The sequence below is a fragment of the Aptenodytes patagonicus genome, chromosome 8 (assembly GCF_965638725.1).
Source record: "Aptenodytes patagonicus chromosome 8, bAptPat1.pri.cur, whole genome shotgun sequence".
NCBI lineage: Eukaryota > Metazoa > Chordata > Aves > Sphenisciformes > Spheniscidae > Aptenodytes > Aptenodytes patagonicus.
The window spans coordinates 10,462,360-10,481,220 of record NC_134956.1 but is presented as its reverse complement, the minus strand read 5'-3'; the positions used below and the strand labels follow the sequence as shown (position 1 = coordinate 10,481,220).

Sequence of the window (18,861 nt, the reverse complement as noted above, 5' to 3'; positions counted from 1 at the left end):
TAAGGTAAGGAAAGAGGATATCATTCCACTGATGTTGGCATCAAGGACATGCTTATATAGACAGGTACAGGTAACATACCAACCTCCTTTACTCTGCTCAGAGCAGGTCAAAACAAGATAGGATTGTAAACACCCTTTCTGCTACCTTTTAACTTATTATTTAACGTATTATTGTCTGGTCTGGTATTAGTATGAAGTTTTCCCTAAACTGCTTTTGGAGATTCAGCAGCCTCTTTACTGCCATTTCCTTTCAGTCCCACCTAGCAAGTGGTTTCACTTAGTCTTTCTTTCTCCATCTTAATTTAGATAAATCTAACTATACATTATGGAGGGGACAGCTTTGGAATAAAGGCAAACTTTTGTGCCACGTTTCCTTGAAATCAGCAGCACGTCCTTTCCTTCCATGCAAGCTGTGAGTATTGCTGTTTAAAGAATAAGTTTAAAATATTGCTGTGTTAAAACTTTCTCTAGTAGAGACTGGTGAATTTTGGATATATTCAGATGAAAATCTAAAATGCACATTGACTAGATGCTTCAAATGTATCAAAATAGACTCGAGTCATGTGTGTCCAGAGCTGCTTTTAGTTCATGCATACAACTCTGTCAGCATCTCTTTTGTTTGGTTGTTTTTTTTTTTTTTTCTTTGAAGTGACTTTGCAGGAATAAACACCACTGGCTCATGAGTTAGTCCGAGGAACTGATTTTTAAGAGTGTGTATTTGATAGTTCTTCTTTGGTCAATGAGGGTAGGAATATGGGGGGGAAAAAAAGAGGTCTTTATTTTTTTTTTTTTTTTCCTCCCTCCCCCCACCCTTTGTCTCCAGTCCTGAGAAGCTTGAGGTTGAAAAAGTTGTGAGCATTGATCAATTGAAGAAAAAAATTTCACCAGCGTTGTTCTATAAAGAAACTTACCTAGGAGCAAAAGAAGGTAAATAGTTATAGCTTATTTTTTTAAAATTCAGAATTTAAAAAAGTTTTCTGAATTACAATTCTGTTTCTGTTTTTCTTACCTTCTCTTTCTGCCCTTGTATCATGTCAGTGTTGAAGAACGGCATGTACTGTAGCCTTTATGAAGTTGTGGAGAAGTCCCGTTCTGGTAGTCACTTGGAGGGTTTACTTCAAAAACTAGAGAAAGAGAAACTTGTGAGTGCAACAGATTTGACTATTCCTGTTTTTAAGAATAATTTTACTAACTAGTAATTGAGGCATACTACAAGATCCATGATCTCGCTGGAATTCCTTAGCTGGCATATTCTTAAGTGTTGTATCAGGGCACTTCTCTACCCATGATGGAATTTAGCTTGCAGACAGTAAGAGTATTCATAGTGAGTAAATGTCTTTGATTGTCTGAAATGGTATACTTTTTTTTGCTTGAAAACAGGTTCTTGTGAAACCACTTCTGGACAGAGGATTTCTTTTTCTTCTTTCTCCTTGGCAAATGATGTCCCCTTATGGTATGCATACTCTGGGTTTTTTGGTTTTGAGTTGGTTTTGGTTTTGGGGGTTTTTTTGGGTGTTTTGGGTTTGTTTGGGTTTTTTTTTTTTTTTTAAGGAGGTTGGGTTTTTGAATACTTTTGATGCATAGTGATCTTCTCCTCAACTGATTTTATTTTCTTGTGTTCTAGACCACCAAACCGGACGGCCCCGCATGCTACATGCATTGTTTCTGTTTCCAGAACCTAGAGGTGTAATGAGCTCAAGTAAGTTTGTTCACTGTTGAGACTGTTGTGTACATGCTTATTTAAATGTCATTTATATTCTGTTGAAGACTTTGTAGTGTTATGGCCTGTCAGTGTAAACTAGGAATAACAGTTTGCATTGGTTATGGTGATGGTGTTCAAAAAGTGTTTATTTCTTCACAAAAGTAATCATCACACTACATATTTTAGGTTCATTTGTTCGTATTTTAGAAAGTAAAACCTTGTTCAGATTTCTTGATTGTATATTCTAGTAGAACTGAGCATCAGTATTCAAAGAGATCTATGCATTAGTAATACATTGCACTTCAGACGTTTGAGGGCTTGCTTTAACCATCAAAACATTAAGGACAAAACATCTGAAAGTCTTTAATGTACCTGTAATTTTTTTTTTTTTTTTTGCATTGGGATATGCACCATAAACTGAGTAAATGAGCAAAGAAAATACTGATACAACCAGGTAATAAAAGATGACTGAAAGGACTTGGCTTTAGTCGAACTTTAATGCTTTGGGATGAGACTTTAATCTTTTACAGCTGAAATTTGCAATAAGTAGTACTAGCAGCAGAATGCAGTCCTTTTTGGCCTGCTGTGAGTTAGAAGTGATATTGTCAAAACATAGCTCTCTACAGGCATTTCACTTTTACAAAGAAGTTCTTGTCCTAAGTCTTGGCAGCTTTCTTATCTCTGTATTTTTTATTTTAATAAACCTCTTACATTTTTCTTACTTAAGTAACAATTGTGAAAATTCAAACAGTTATAGATCGGGTAAGAGGAGATATGATACAAGATGACATTTAAATTGTGTGAATGCCAGTTCCTTAAAAATGCTCCAGTTCTTGATACTGTGACATTTCAAAGAGATGTGAGCTCCAATTTCTGTCAAACACAAGGTTAATCACTGGTTTGAGTCTTCAGAGGTGGTTGAATGGAGAAAAGTTTCAGCCTGTGATTGGAAGGGGGAAAGAGTGTGAATAAATAAATAAAATAAAAGAAGGATATAACGTAGAGCTTCCTTGAGCTGCTGTTTCAAGGATGTGGTAAAAGGATCTAACAGCTTCCCAGGACAGGGAAATCCTGTTCTTAGCACGTGCTCCTGTTGCATCTCTTCGATTTAGTGAGTTGTATTGCTTTGTAAAGGAACAGAAAAAACTATATAGGTTTCTGCTGGGTTACTGAGCTGAATCATTTTATAAGGGTCCGGTGAGCTTAGAAGCAGCACAATGATTGCATAGGAAGGAGTAACGCTTCCCCTGTTTCTTGCTGGAAGCTGTTACGCTGCTTCTTAGTGAACCTGAGTAAGCCTTTGAAGTGGCCTTCTTCTAGAAGGGTCAGTGAAGTGGTTTAAATTGGAAATGATATGTGTATCTAGGATATGGGTTACCACAAAAATTATGAAAATGAGCAGTTCATCATGACCACGAGTAGGTTGACTTTTAAGTAGGCTTTAAAGCTGGTTACTTCACAAAAAAAATTTCTTTCCTGGATTTTGGGTTATTTCTCCACAGTCATTCCAAACTGTGTTTCACCAAATATGTAGAATACTGAATATTGCTAATTAGTCATCATTTATTTATAGCTTTATGATTTGATTTTAATTGTGAATTCCCTTTTCTCCTATGGCAGCACAAAAAAGTGTTCCATTTGGAACACAGAAAAATTCAACTACCATGGTGTTGCACGAAAATCAGGAAATCATTCCAGAATTCACAAAGTTTATTCAGTCTCTACATTTTGCTTTAATCCAGTCTCGTAAAGACGCTACTGCAGATTTCAATGCTGTTGTGGAAAAGTATATAAATGAGTATTTGAAAAGATGCTGTAGTGGCTCTGGAAAATATAGAGAATTTGTATTATATCGGTATGAATCACGGTTGGATGACAAAAAATTTCTTTATTCTGCTCCAAAAAATAAATCTCATATTGACAGCTCCTTGCAAAACTATATTTTTGGTTGTGAGGCATATCAACTACCTGTTTCTAGAGCTAAGGAATTGATGGAGGGAAATCGGAAACTTCAACAGTTCAGTCCCATCTCAGATTATGAAGCCACAGAAGAAGACTCTGATTTTGCCAACACAAAAAGTGGGAAGAGAATCCGTGCAAAATACGAAGCCACTGCTGCCAAGAGAAAACTGCCTCATTCTGGAGATTATGATCCCGATAGACTGAAAGAACTGATTAACTTAATCCAGTGTAGGAAAAAAAATGTAGGTGGAGATTCTGATTCTGAAGACCTTAGAAATAAAAGTGGTCTGAAAAGGAAGCTGGAAAAACAGTCTGAAAATTTGCGGAAATACTTAAAAATGAGTGAATCTTCAGAGAATAGTTGTCAGTATGAAGGTAAGAAAGTCTTTGTTTAGAGTTCCTTTTTAAACATTGTAATTCAAAGCATACTTAACATTTAATCTTTATAGAGTGAATTTTTTTTGCATACTGTGGATATTTTAATGCATGGTAGTTCATTTAAACATTGGCCTGAGATCTATCAGTAGAAATGTAGTTTATTTTTATGTAGGTTGCCTCTTTCTAGAAGACAAGTTAACAGGACTTGTCATGGAAGCTGCTTTTGTTCTGCCTCTTTGGAAACAAGGCAGACTTCCAAAGACTTTCCTTAGCTGTGGAACTGTCCAAAGACTTTCTAATATAGAGTACTAAGCAGACTTGATATTGTAGTGTCTTTTGCGGAGTTTGACTTTAGGCATTGCTGTAATTCTTTATGGCTCCAGTACCTTACATAAACCCAATAAATTTAGATTGAAGGGGAGAATTAAACTAAGCATGAGCACGGTTAAGTTTTGAAATAGGCAGTAATGTGTGTAATAGGACAAAGGAAACAACCTAATATTATTAAGATTGAATTATTCTGTACATGAAACTATCTACATCCAAACTTCAGATAATTATCACAGATATTATATGATACTTACTTAAGATCTGCCAAAAAACCCCCTTTGATTTCTGTTTCCCTGACCCTTTTCTCAAGGCAATGATGTAGGCCTCCTTCAGAAGGGGGAAAATTGGAGAGAAGGGTGGCACAAAAGAAGAGGGGGAATTACATCAAGCACCAGTTACTGTCATGTGTTCATGAATCACTTTGGAAGATGAAGTGGCTGATCTTAGGAATAAGTTTCCCTTTTGAGAGGGACAAAAGATGCTGGCATGTGTGGATGGAGGAGACAGAGGGCAGGCTACCTGCTAGATCTTGGGATTCCTTCTTGGAAGTCTGTGAACCTTCAGGGTCTTTTTAGGTTGATTTGTTAATGTAAAATATGTGAATGCATTTCTACCTGGCTGTAATCAGAACATTATTTGTTTAAAACTAAATTTTGACTTAACTCATTCACGGGTACCAAAACAGCAACATCTATCTATGGTTTGAATTCCATGTTTTTATATAACCTTAAAAGTAATTCGTTTGTCTTGCAAAAAAATTTTACCTAAAATATTGTGAGCTTAAGTATCTAAACATCATTAGATTTCCATATATGATGAGTTAGGGGTTCATCAGATACTTAAAGTAGTTCCTTGGCCTGTCTGTTTTCAAGAAGAATAAATATCTATGGTATTTACTCATCCAAGGGGATGACTAGAAGAATAATAACGCTGTTCTAAAGTTATGTTTAGTATAAATAGGCATGGTAAAGTTTTAGAATGACGCTTAGTCTAAGATAACTTGTGAGGTTAAGCATTAAGATACTCATCAGCTTCTGGAGCAACAGTGATAGGATGGAGAGAAGTAAATATTTTGCTCAAACTAATCTTTTTCTCTCAACAAGTGATGGAGAATTCTGCAAGGTTTCCATAAAATACATAGATCATAGTATGTGACTTCTATGAAAACATAAAATAGCGTGGTATTGAGTGACCTAAAAAACCTGAATTATTTATCAGGAGAGACTACTAGCTTTAGAAACTGCCCTTTTTATCAACATCTACCTGTTAAAAAAATTTTGTTAATAAATATGTGTACTGTATGAATTGATGCTAAAGAGTGAGACTGTGGGTGTGTGGTAGGTGTTTGGGGGGGGGTCTGGTTTTGCTTTTATTTTAAAACTTAGTAATGGATTACTTTTCCCCTCCTCCCCCTACTCTAAGGGGGCAGAACCTCGGATTCGCCACACTCTCTTTTCTCAATTAATACTGGTCTTGGTGGACATGATACTGACTTGAGGCAGCAAGATGTATCCGACCCTGCTGTTACTGACACACATGGCCTCATTAAACTGCTTTTAGAAACACTAGCTAGTGCAGGACACTTGGATTCATCGTTGGCACGGTCTGTAAATCAAGCTTTAGGATTAAGCAGTGATGAAATTGAAGAGGATATGAGACAAAAATATGAATATGAATCCATTCCAGCACAGGACAAAGATGATCATGAGCTTCCTAATACTGCTCAGGCTGAAAATGTTAACTTTAAGGACCCACAGAGCCCAGTGATACTGGAAACTGATGTGGCATGCTTACCCTACCCTGTTGATGTTGATCTACGGCTTTCAGCTAATGAAGTAGGCCTTGAACACACGCTACGTTTAAAAGTAAGTGAAACTGCCATGTAGGTAGATGCTGATAATGAATGTACTATTTTCATAAATTTTATGACAATGAAAAAAAAACCAGTCTATTTTTTTACATAGGTAAACATAGATGAGCACTAACTTTTCTGTGAAGAAGCTTTTCTGCTTGGTAGGAGCGCATGTGGAAATTTTCTTAACTCTTAAGATGTGTGTTCCTGGTTCTTTATGTCTACTCCTTCTGTAATAAAATTGTAATTAAGAATACCTGAAAGATGGAAAGCAACCATGGTTAGTCTTCCTTGCTAGCTTTACAATAAGTGTCATATGCAGCTGCTCCGGCAACAGGCAGCAAAACTTCTGTCATTCTGTTGCTGAGTGCTGTATATGAGGGTGTTTTTTCATGTTTGCTGAGACCAAAGCCTTGCAGTTGTCCTTTATCTCTTGTAGAAAAAAGACATGCTATTCTGGCTCTCACCTTGCTTATGGTGGTGGGTTTTTTTTAGCAGTCTGTGAAGTTGTTGCATGGAACAGGTATAGTGTTACTGTAACAGCTTGCATATTGTCTTCCATTTTCCTCCACCTTCGGGGGTGATTCTTGGTCTGGGTAGGGTATTGAGGTTTGTTGAACCTGAAGCACAGTAAGGAGAGATTTGAGAGTTCCTCATCATAGTTACTGCCTAGCTGTTACTCTTTCTGGAAGTAGGTTATAAGGCAATAGTTGCTGTTCCATATGGATTCTCTCTCAGCAATGGTTGCAGGGCAGGCCATTAATCATTGTGTGCTACTTCGTCTTCAACCTTACAGACCTGATAGGTGGTTTGGATATGACAACCTGTCATGATTATGAAATTCCATCTCGAGCACAGAAACAAGCCTTTTTTTTGACAAGGGTCCCCCCAGATCTACGTTGAGATAATCTCTTTCAAAGCTTATGCACCCAGAATTCTTCCCTTTTCTCCCCCCAAATGCAAACCAAAAATAAATATATCAGTCATAGGCTGTATAATTTCAAGACTTTTTTGGCCTGTTGCTTTCTTGTCGTAAGCAACAAAGTGAAAGAAGTCAAATTGCAATCTGTATTTGATATTTAGAGTTGATTGGCGGTATCTTAAACAAGAATGTTTATCTGTGGGTGATCAATAGTTACTCTAGAGAAGCAGAATGAGAGCTGTTTTAATGATAGCTGTCTCTGTCATCTTGATTAGAATAGATTGGCAAAACTAAGTCAATTGTCTTTGGAAACTAAATATGCTTTATGGGTTCTGGACTATTATCTTAAACAAAAAACCCCAATGGCAACAGCTTATCTCAGCTGACTGTTTCTGTGTGTGAGTTAGTGACCTTTTCTAGTGACAATACCTCAGGGTCAATAAAGTGATTCTTACTGCTTTACAATCATCAAGCATCATTTTGCTCTAATTGTAGTTACTGCTTCAGTTTTGGGAATTGGTCTTGGTCCAGCCTCTTCAAAGTGTATTCCCTCTCCTACTTAATAGTAGCAGGCATTTTATAGGGCAGGAAAACGCCCCTCACTTGGGTGCGCAAGTGAAGATCCTGGAATCCTCATCTTTTGGTCTTGTACTGTGGAAAAGTTGATGGGCTTGTTTCTGTCCCTCTAGCTGTGTCTGAGTGAGAAAGCATTAAGAAACGTGCATAGTGGAAGGTCTTAAATGCTCTATGGATGTTAAAGATGGTTGGGGAATTGGCTTTATTTAGTTTTGGCGGGAGGAGAGTTGAAAAATTCTGAGCACTTAAATGCATGCCTAGCTTTCTTTATGTGCCCTCTTAGTGCAGTGGTGTATACGTTTTCCATGCATACTTTTCATGACAGCTTATAACTGGCAGAACACGCTTTGAAGAAGGCTCTTGTTCTTAGGGTTCAGAGTGCCCCAGCTGCTTGCTCAATCACATTACTTTACAGAGTGGTTGTTCTATGATCTCTGTTATTGATACTTCTACATAAAGCCCAGTTTCTAAGTCATGGAGCAGGAAAGAGTTTGTCCTACCTGTAATCTCTGTGCTGTTTTGCTTCTAACCATCTGGAATGTGAGATGAAATTGGATTGTTCAAGGGCTTAATACTAGTCGCAGGCAGTTCTTCAATAATGCCAGCATCTTCTGGCTTTAGTCAGCTATCAAGACAACAGCCTGAAAAAGGCTAAGGAGCAGACTAATTTTTTCCACTCTTTGCCTCCTTTCCTCCCTGCCCCACCCAGCTTCTGCACTCTAAGGCATGTGCTCAGGACTGCCTTATTTACTTAATGATAGACCATCAGCAAAGACATCTGTCTCAGAAATTATCAAACAGGTAAATGAAATACATAAGTACCTCATGTAAACATTTCCAAGTTTTACTTGACTTCATTGACAGCAAAATTGCCGGTATGCTGGTGAACTCAGCTGCGTTCTTACTATCTACATTCAGAATGTAAAAGCTTAATAGCTACCAAAAAAAAAGTTTTGAGCTGAGAATTTTTATTGTTTTTTAGGAAGCAAGCACTGGAAGTGTAAGTAATTTTGAAGACTACAGTCCCTGTCCTAGTACACCTATAGAACACGTTTATCGCAGGCAACATTCCAACTCAAATAATATAGGAGAAGTTGGAATGCACTGGAAACTTATTCCAATTACAGGTAAGATGGGTTTAACTCCTACGTTGCTACAAATAGCAAATGAAAACATGTTCAAAAGGTTTGTATCTTTCATAGATCCCATTCTTGGGTCACATGTTGGTACACAAGCATATATATATATAGCCTATGTAGTTGTTTCTGATATTTGATTAATACCGAAATCTGCTGGATGAAAACAGATACTGGTGGAGTATGTTGCTTTGGGTATATACTGACATAATTTAGAAATGTGAATGCTTGAGTATTTATCTGGTGAGGTACATAACTGATTCAAATTCAGTGTTTGAACTTGCTAGGTTCTGCTGAAAGATTGGACGGGCAGATAATTGCAACTAGTAATCCAGAAAAGTAATGAAAAATGTGTTCTTATAGAAAGTAGTCGTCTACTTATTGCATCAAGCCCTTCTACTGGAAGTGCTTCAAAGTCTTCGTCCTTATCTAAACATTTAAATCTTAAATAATCTTAGAGAAGAAGCTTCTTGTTCTACTTCAGCTTCACTGTTGATGAGTCAACAGTGTCAAGTCTTGGGAGAGCATAAAAGCAGGGATTTGAAGAATGTGGAAACTGGGCTGTAGGAATTGGCATCAAGAGCTCTGAATTCAAGGCTACAAATCAAGTCATCTTATGACTAAATCCAGATAGAATTTGCTAACTGCATTCTCTGAGTAAAAACTTACTGATTTCTGATTGTGTTCCAGGAATGCTGGAATCTGTCTCTTGGACACTTTTGATATCCTCCATCCAGTTCTGTAGTTCAGCAGCTCTTTTTTGTTTGTTTGGCTGAGAAGGGAGGAGGACAGGGGAAACGGGTTTCTCTTCACGGTATTCATAGGCCTTTCAACGAAATGACAGGGTAATTCTGGATAATGTTTTCTGCACTTTTTTTAAGGGCCAAACATCAAAAATGCGTTCTGATATTTTGCTAAGTTACAGAGTATGGAGACTGAAGTTGTTTGGATAGGACATTATTTGTTTTACTCCTGGAGGAAATGGCCGCTGTGCATATAGATGAGGATATGGTTGCTGAGATCACTAGTTAAGTGGATGATCAAGCATCTAAAAACTGGACGTGGGAGTTCATGCAAGGGTTTGTCAATTGACTGACACGTTGCACAGTCATCTGTGAGACTACAAACTTACTAGAAAAAAATTTCTCTGAAGTCTTCTGAGAGGGAGAAGTGCTGTACTTTAGAGATGAAAGAGATTGTTGAGCATCACTGGATTTCTTGAGTTCTACGAGGTCAGTTCTTCAAATCGGCTCTTGCTGCAATAAGTATTGGCTAGCTCTGCAATACGATCATGTAAAAGGTGCTGTATCAATACCAAGAAACTCTACAAATGCTAACTGCTGCTGTCCTTCAGGAGGGGCAGGAAGAGTTCAAGAGGATCAGCTGTAAAAACATGAAGATAAACGAACAGGTGAGAAGAGTGGGTGGACAGTTTGCATGTCATTATGGCCTGAACTACTGAGCAGCTCGTATTCTCACCTGGTATTGAATTTGCATCAGAAAATTAGATCAGTAATGTGTTATTCAGCAAGTGGACTCGTTTTATTGAAGGTACATAAAGAAGGTTGTAGGAGAGTCAAAAGAGCCTTTGATGTTTTGGGCTACTGGCACTCAATTTTTACTGGGCATACCTTCCTGTATAGTATCTTCTAGAGGGATTTGAATTTTTATTCTAGGGAATTAAGATCAATTCAGTAATATAATTGAAAGGAAGCTTTGTTCTGTTCTGAAACTGATTGCTTTCTAAATCTGATGGCTTCTCCATGTGTCTCATTTTTGTAGCAAGGTAGCTATAGAAAGGAATTCAGAGGACAGCAATCTTTCTATTTCATCTCTGCACAATTGCAGGAAGGCAAATTGGCAACCTCTTGTTTTTTTCTCTTTTTTAAACAAAAATATGTTTTACTTTTGATACGGGGATCATGTTCAGCTAAACTTACTTTTAAGAACTTAACTCTTCATAGTTTGTGACTTGAGGAGGGGGGGGGGTTGTCTTGCTTCTTCCCTGACAACATCAGAAAGTGGTGGAGGAGATAGTTGTTCACAGGTCCTCAACTTGTCTGGACTAGTTCTGTATCATGTAATTGTTCATTTCTTCATGATTACATAATCTAAACTTTTGACAGTGGTAAGCAAACCTGAGTCTTATTTTTTAAAGCTAACTTGGGCACATGTGTGTTTTAACAAACCCATCCTAACTCAGTTTTGGTTTGAATTTGAGACTCTTCTTTGGCTTTAGACATTAAGCGCAAAAATGGTGTTTGTTCTTGCTTATTCTTCCTTCTCTTGTAAGAGAAGATTAATGCATTAGTAGACTTTCTTAAAAGCGATGGCTTTTGATAACATTCATCTTGGCTATGAAGAAACAGAATGTTCTAGGCTTTCTTTGTCAGGTGGTGGTTGAATTTCTGATTTCAAAATTTACCCAAGAATCCTCTTTCTGGAGTCACTGTAGAAGGACCTCTCTTAAGCAGTGAAGAATTTGACTCTTAATCTGCAAGGAACTACTTCGGCAGCTCTTAAACAGCTGTTCTTTCTGAAATTGTTTTCAGGCAGTTCTCTTTTGGGTTTCTTTGACACATCCAGTTACAAGGTATTACCAACAAAGAGTATGTTTGAAATCATAAATCATACTTTAATAGTTGTTGGACCGTTTGTTTATTTGGGTTTTGCTCCTTGCTCCTGCATTTGTTTTTTGTGAAGCCTTGTGACCCAAAGGTGTAGATCTATGAAGGATGCCACCTTCAGAGAATTTTATTTAAATAAGGGTAACTTTAGTTTAAATCATCCTTTTATTTTTTTTAATCCTGTTTTTTACATGTTAGAAAATATTTGGGATTTCATACTCAGCAATATATTTTTCTGTTTAAATTCTGCTTAACGTTTTTAAATTAAAACTTTTAGTAAAAACAAAGGCTTAAAAAAAAACAAAACAAAACAAAAAAAAAACCCAACAAAGTTTGTTTCTTTCTGGAAAACTTTAAATAATAACCTTTGAAGAATAACCTAATCAGTTCTTAATCATATATATCTTGAAAACTTTTTTCCTAATATAATTGTTACAGAGACTTTCCATCAAATCAGGATGAGTGGATTGTATATTAATTTTTTCAATAACCTTAGGATTTGAAATTTTACCTGTATTGGGGATGCAGGCAGGAGAGCCACAGAACAAAATTTCATTAGTAAAAACTGGTATGCAACTGATTAGCTGTATTAAAATGTGAGAAGTTATAAAAATAGCCCCAAATGTAAAGCCATAGTATAGCTTTTAATCTTCTTACTAAGACTTGCTTATAGTACAATATTTCTTGATTACAATAGTGGTGTAGCTTGTAAGTGTTGAGCAGCTCCAGAAGAATGAGATACATAATGTATTCTTAAGTACCCTGTGTATCGAACGAGCTTAAACTAAGTTTACTCTGTTAACATTATAATTTGGAATAATTATAATAATAGCATTATAATTTGGTACTGAATGAGTCTTTTATGACTCACTCTTGAAAGTCTTTTAAAATTAATATACTTGTGTATGCAAAAGGCGTAGATCAACACTGAAGGTACAGGGCAACAGAAGAAAGGTTTGAATAAAATAGAGTGGAACTAACTGGAATAACCTGATTTATATCTCTGTTTAGTGCTTTTAAAGAAAACTAGAAATTTGGGTTGACTCAAAGGATGTGCTTTGAAGGATGGAGAAAGAACATAGCGTTTCATTGATAAGGAAAATAAAATGGAACCGCATTTCTGGTTTCTCTGTGTAACTCTAGTGGCATAAAGTAACTATGAGGTGGTGATACTGTCACCTTGAAAAAGGGATCCTGTTAGTGGCACGTGTTTTCCTCTTAGATCTGGATGGACGTGATCAAATTAGAGACTGAATACAACTTTTTTTAACTGGCTACAAAACCGACTGCATTCCAAAAGAACACTAACTTTTAGAAACTGTCTATACTATTTTGGTTATTGTTTCTGTTCCAGAAATCTGGTTTTCTGCTTACAACTGTATTAGCTTTAACAATAATACAACACTTAAAAAAACCCAAAAAAAACCCTCAAACAAAACCAACAGAGAAAACCTCCTCTGAAGTATTTATGGAACAGATATATACTGAAATACCTGTATGTGTCTGAAATACCTGTGTGTGTGTGTATATATATCATTAATTGCAACAAAGTGTTAAATTTGGTTTAAAACCAAAGAAAACCATATTTTTTAATGTGGATGGTGAAGAAACGGAGTGCTGCAGAGATGATCTGAAGTTTGGATTATGAGAGGCTTTCAGCACTCCTTGCAGCGTAACTGATTCTGGGTTTCAATAATTACTGTAAGACTCATGTCCTACCTTTTTAAGCAAAAAATCTTCTCTTCTCAATTGCAACATCAGACATGCAGCTTGCAGTTTGCAGTCGTAACTCCATAAGGTAGTGTGTGGCTAGAATAAGCCTTCTGAAAGTCTGAGGATTATAACCTAGTAGCAAATGAAAATATTTGAATAATTTGTCACCCTGCTTGATTTCTAATTTGATTTTTTTTTTTTTTTTTTTTTTTGTAATTAAGGCAGTTCCTGTTATGCTTAATTAGATGTTATCTCTGGGAAAATTACTTGTGTTCTGCTTTTTGAGCACACTTTGACTTTATTGTTCTACCGTCTTAGGAGCTGTTAAATTTTCTGTGCTTCTGTACCTCAGCAGACAGTAGCACTTGAGTCTTTGGATTTAATTTGATTGGAGGGGGGAGGCACAACAGTAATGCTGTTTTAAAATTGTGTTTTGGAGGTTTTAGTATATCAGTTGTGTATGACTTTCAGACATGAGATGATGATGATTAACTCTTCCTATATAGGTCTGAAATCACCAGAAGAACCACTGGTGTATTTACCGCCAAAGGATGCCTTTCCTAATGACCCCCGGGTAATAAGTAGACAGAGAAGTTCTGATTATCAGTTTCCATACTCTCCATTTTCAGACACACAAAAGGGGACAGCAGAAGATGGACTTTATACAAGACAAGTGGAGAAACTTGAAGATCAGTGTGGGCTAGCAGATCACCCTTTTACAACTAAGCATTCCATTAGTGCAATAATAGAGACTACACTATTAGAAGAATATAATCTCTTTGCAAGAAAGATTCAGGAAATTTTGCAGCAAAAGAATATTACTTATGTTAGTGGTATGTCCACACCAGTCTTCTCTGCCCGGGAGAGGATAATGAGACTTTCTGAATACATATGTTTACAGGCATCAGAGATTTCTGTCCAAGAATATATAGAGACACTGAGTGAAAAGTTGAATAGTGTTATTTTGTCCTCTTCGTGCATTAGACGTACCCCACCAATCTATTCTAGTCCTGAATCAGCAGAAGCGGTTAGTAGCGCTGCACTGAATCCTCCACCCGACACGTTACCTGTCTGCAGGGACTCTGACACGGCATTGTTATCAGAGCCATTGTGTAATAATGTGGTGGAAGATCCGGATTCTAATGAGCAGCGTTCGTCAAGCTTACCCTTAGTGAAGGAGGAAATAGATCATGTGAATGCTAAAACGGAGGATATGTTGACATCTGATCAGACCTCTTCCAGTGGTGATCTGATGGAACCACCAGAAAAGACACAGAAATCCCCAGAGAACTTAAGCATTTCAACCCAACCAGCCCTTTCTGATTTTATAAGCCAGTTAAAACCTGAAGTGTTTAACAGTTTGGTCAAAATTATTAAAGATGTACAGAAAAACACTGTGAAATTTTATATTCATGAAGAGGAGGAAAGCATTCTCTGCAAAGAAATCAAGGTAAGTATATTCTAGTTCAACCTCTCTTTGGTGTTACAATAGAATAGAGTGCCTTTCAAATCAGAATGTATAAAACTGGACTTGCAAACATAAGGTAGTCTGAAATTTGTTTCCAAAAAGGTTGAATTGTGAAAGTAGGCTGTCCTGTCCCATTTCTTGTTTGAGGTTCTGAGGTAGTCTTGCTTATATTTAGCTTTTATGTAAGTCTTTTTCTTATAGTTGGAAAGCAGAACAAGCTGTAATTTGGTTCTTTCTGAAGATACTGCCAGGGCGGTAGCCTTACGGGGAAAAAAAAAGAACAAGGGCAAAAACATGATGGCTTACCATTTTAGAAAGAATATATGAAAAGTCAGTGTGTGTGGTTTGGGGTTGGTTGGTTGTTTTTTTTTTTTTCCCCCTTCCTCTCCAGTCAATAGTACAGGTAACTTTTGGAGGTTACTGTTCTTCTGTAGGAAAATGTAGAAGAGGAAAGTGAAATAATAAAAACTTCTGGCTTTACTTGAAAACTCATGCGGTTTTGATAGACTGTCAGTTGGCCGTTTATGTGCGATTCTGTAAGAATGACTGACTTGCTGAAAGAGCCTATTTCTGTGTTGCTCCACCCTTCCGATTAACGTATCTGAAAGACAAGGAAACCAGTCCCTCTGAGACTCATTTGAGTGGAAAACTTCTTTGACGTGGTCATCGTGTGGGGATTGTTTTGGCTGAACTACCTGTGCACTTTTTCTTGACCATCTTCTCTTTCTGTGGTGTTAGGAATACCTTACAAAGTTAGGTAATACAGAGTGCCATCCAGAACAGTTCCTTAAAAGAAGAGCTGCTTTAGATAAACTGTTGATAATTATCCAAAATGAAGACATCGCCAACCTCATCCATAAGGTATTTCACATAAGTAAATGTGTACTATAGAAAGCTATTGTTAAAATGTAGTTAGATGAGCTCATTTTGAGCAGGGCTACTTTCTCATAACAACACAGCATTTAAACAGTGTCCTGTATTTAGTTGCCATTTGACGAAACACAAATGGTTGTGGTGAATATCTAGTCTTGTTCCATCATACACCTGTAACTTCTTCCACCTCCACATATGTGCTAATGCATATTTATTCTTAGTAGCTGTAAAGTTGTACAGAGGCCTAGGTAGTTCTGCTTCTAGTTCTGTGATGCTGTAATGGCAAGTGAAGGCAGCTCTCGGATTACCTTGGGTATTCCTGACAGCTGTGCCTTACGAACCTGTGCTGGACAGAAAGTGAAATTATTCTAAGTGATCAACTTCCATTGTCTCATTCCCGTAATGTTTTTGAGAGAGCACCTCCCAGGGCAAGGGAAACAATAATAATTCTTTGACAGTGTGTTTTGAAGTTTGGTATTTGGTATTAGTAAGTAGGAAAGTTCTGTAGTTCCTTTTGTTTGTATGACCTTTGGTATTCATCTCTGATTTATAACATTTTTAAACAGATACCTGGCTTAGTAACTTTGAAGAGGCTTTCTTGTGTCAGCTTTGCGGGTGTCGATAGTTTGGATGACGTGAAAAATCACACTTACAATGAATTGTTTGTGTCTGGTGGTTTTGTTGTGTCAGATGAATCTGTCCTTAATCCAGAGTCCGTCACTACAGGTAAGCGTGATGCTTTCTGAAGCTTTAAAACACAGACAAAAAAAAGCCTAACGCTTTAGCATATGAGAGAGATGCCACGCTCATCGCAGTGAAGAATCAAGTCTTGTAATTTTCAAGTCTGCTATCTATTTTTTGTGAGTTTTTTTCTGAGAACTTCAGCTAATTCAGTCTCTTTTCTTACCTCAATGGCCTTCTGGGAGAACATGTTTCTGGGGAACATGTGAACTTGGAAATCTTGTCTTTCTAAGTTTGTGTTAGATTGTGTAGTTATGTATATGGAACCTTTTATTCCTTACTGCTCAATCCACAAATATGCTATTAAAAAAATACTGAAAACCATCATTTTTTTCACTTTTTCTTTATTTGAAATTGAATAGTTAACGAAGTTACCAGTTTTTTAAATAGGTATTTTAGCAAGGCAGTCCATGTATGACTGAATTCAGCTTGTATGTATGCAGATACCCCTGTCAGGCATCTGGCCTACAAAAAAGCAGCTCAGTTTTGGAATACTGTTGTTGGCTAATCTGCTAGGAAGAAAACCTAAAGTACTAGGCTAACGTTCATAGCTGTGTAACTGTACTTCGATGAAAAGGGAGAGAAGCTTTATGTATATACTGAAGCAGTATTTTCAGTTTGCTTACCACAAAACGTAACTTCTATTCAATATCTCCAAAACAGATAAACTAAAACAGTTCTTAAAGTTTCTGGAGGATCTCAACACCCCAGATGGGAAATGGCAGTGGAAAGTCCACTGCAAAATACAAAAAAAACTTAAAGAGCTGGGGAGGTGAGTAGCGTTCTTCAAATACTGGTTGTTAAAACGCTTTGGCTTTAATTATGCTCTCCAAAACCCAATTAAGTAGAACTGACACGTTTGTCTTCTGACTTAATATTTAGACTGACCTTAAATCAAATATCTTTCTAATAGCGCGCTTTTTCCCCCCCATTACAGAATGAATGCTAATGCCCTGAGTCTGCTGACCCTTCTGAATACCTATCAAAAGAAGCATTTGGTTGAGATTCTGTCTTACCACAATTGTGATTCTCAAACTCGAAATGCTCCAGAATTAGAGTGTCTTATCAGGCTTCAGGCTCAAAACATACAGCAGAGACATGTTGTCTTCTTAACAGGTAAAATGAGAATTTATGAATACTTCTCTCCCTCTTTTGGTAACAGGTGCTAAATACTAACACAAAATCTCCCCTTATGTATTTAGAAAAGAATCTCAAAACACTTTCCAATTATGTTGATAATGGAATAGTGGTTGCTACCGTTGATGACTTTATGCAAAATTTTAAAAGTCTGGTTGGGTATCACAACTCGGTTACTGAAGAAAACAGCCTTCCTCCCTCTGATGCTCACAAAAGACAATCAGGTAATAATAAACACACTTAACGCTTTCTTTAGCTAATTAGATGCGGGGGGTGGAGGTCCTTGAAATAGCGTGCCTTTACTCTTGTAAATGAACACTACAGTTGGCAAGGAAAACCCATCTCTCAGGCTACTTTTTCTCTTTTAAATGATGGGGGGGGAAGTAGCTGGGATGGAGCACCAAAGGCAATCTTAAATACAGAATTACAGGCTAATGTGGTGTTCAAGAAAGTTAGACATGTGCCAAAGTGGTGTAACCGCCTGCTTTCAGGAAAAGGATAAACTTAATGATAGCTTTTAGAAACTGTAACAAAAGGACTGAGATGTCAGTAATTGTACTCCTTTGATTGTCTGATCAAATACTCACCTACTGTATAACTTTAGATGCTGTTTTGACATTAACCCCTTTGGAGCTGGGAGTTGGGATTTCCCAACACTAAACATGAACACAGTGCGCAGAAGCTTTTAGCATTGGAGTAACTGGACACTCACACAGAGGGTTAAGTGTGTATGTTGAGTAAGTGAACAAGAGTGGCGGAAGACCAAGACTTAAGTGATATTGGACTTACAGACCTGAAGCGTAACACTCTGTGAGTAGTGTATAGCTTTTCTAACAAAAGTGTGTATTTCAATAGAATAGGACTTTCTCTTTTTTTTAATGTAGTTCTTGTAGAAAACGATGAAAAGGATGAGGAGGACATGTCTCTGGATTCAGGGGATGAAACATCACAAATAGAAATCTGCCATGATGCCTCTGATACTCATTTGGAAGCTTTGCAGACAGAGGCCAAGGGCTCACATGGAGTAGATGCAAAAGCAAGCTGCTTATCAGTTACAGAGCTATCTCCTGAAGCACAAACTGGCTTGATGGAAAAGACTTCTAAAATTGACTTGGAAGAGATACAACCAATTACTCCAGTTTCTACAACGTGCTCTGCTGAGGGAGAAAAACACAATTCAGTTGAACAAGCTCCTTTCAATAACTTCCAAGTTTATAGCAGACAATTAAACATGTCCCATCAGTTCAGTCACTTTAATGTACTCACTCATCAGACTTTTCTGGGAACAACATACCCGATTTCTTCTGCAAGTCAAAACCAAGAAGGGGGCAATTACTTTCTATCTGCTTACAGTCAGAGCATGGATACAGAAAAGTCGTCATCGCCTGGTGGTTGGGATGTAAATTGTGATTCTGCCAGACCATATTCGAAACAGAAATAAACT

General features: G+C 37.2%; 1 protein-coding gene across 5 annotated transcripts in view; it reads left to right on the top strand.

The window, feature by feature from the left end:
• TASOR (transcription activation suppressor) overlaps window positions 1-18,858 on the top strand; it is a 33,252-nt gene extending 14,394 nt beyond the window's left edge. Inside the window, exons 9-23 of one of the 5 annotated variants that reach the window (XM_076346289.1) lie at window positions 307-412; window positions 824-927; window positions 1,039-1,142; window positions 1,381-1,453; window positions 1,625-1,699; window positions 3,323-4,039; window positions 6,059-6,237; window positions 8,705-8,849; window positions 13,705-14,648; window positions 15,405-15,527; window positions 16,106-16,265; window positions 16,944-17,052; window positions 17,218-17,396; window positions 17,483-17,641; window positions 18,302-18,858. In XM_076346289.1, the coding sequence (XP_076202404.1) occupies window positions 307-412; window positions 824-927; window positions 1,039-1,142; window positions 1,381-1,453; window positions 1,625-1,699; window positions 3,323-4,039; window positions 6,059-6,237; window positions 8,705-8,849; window positions 13,705-14,648; window positions 15,405-15,527; window positions 16,106-16,265; window positions 16,944-17,052; window positions 17,218-17,396; window positions 17,483-17,641; window positions 18,302-18,858 (3,734 nt within the window). Of the gene's footprint in view, window positions 1-306; window positions 413-823; window positions 928-1,038; window positions 1,143-1,380; window positions 1,454-1,624; window positions 1,700-3,322; window positions 4,040-5,794; window positions 6,238-8,704; window positions 8,850-13,704; window positions 14,649-15,404; window positions 15,528-16,105; window positions 16,266-16,943; window positions 17,053-17,217; window positions 17,397-17,482; window positions 17,642-18,021 lie in introns of all 5 variants that reach the window. The other 4 variants (XM_076346288.1, XM_076346287.1, XM_076346291.1 and 1 more) reach the window with 4 other exon arrangements.
• The last annotated feature ends 3 nt before the right edge of the window (window positions 18,859-18,861 follow it).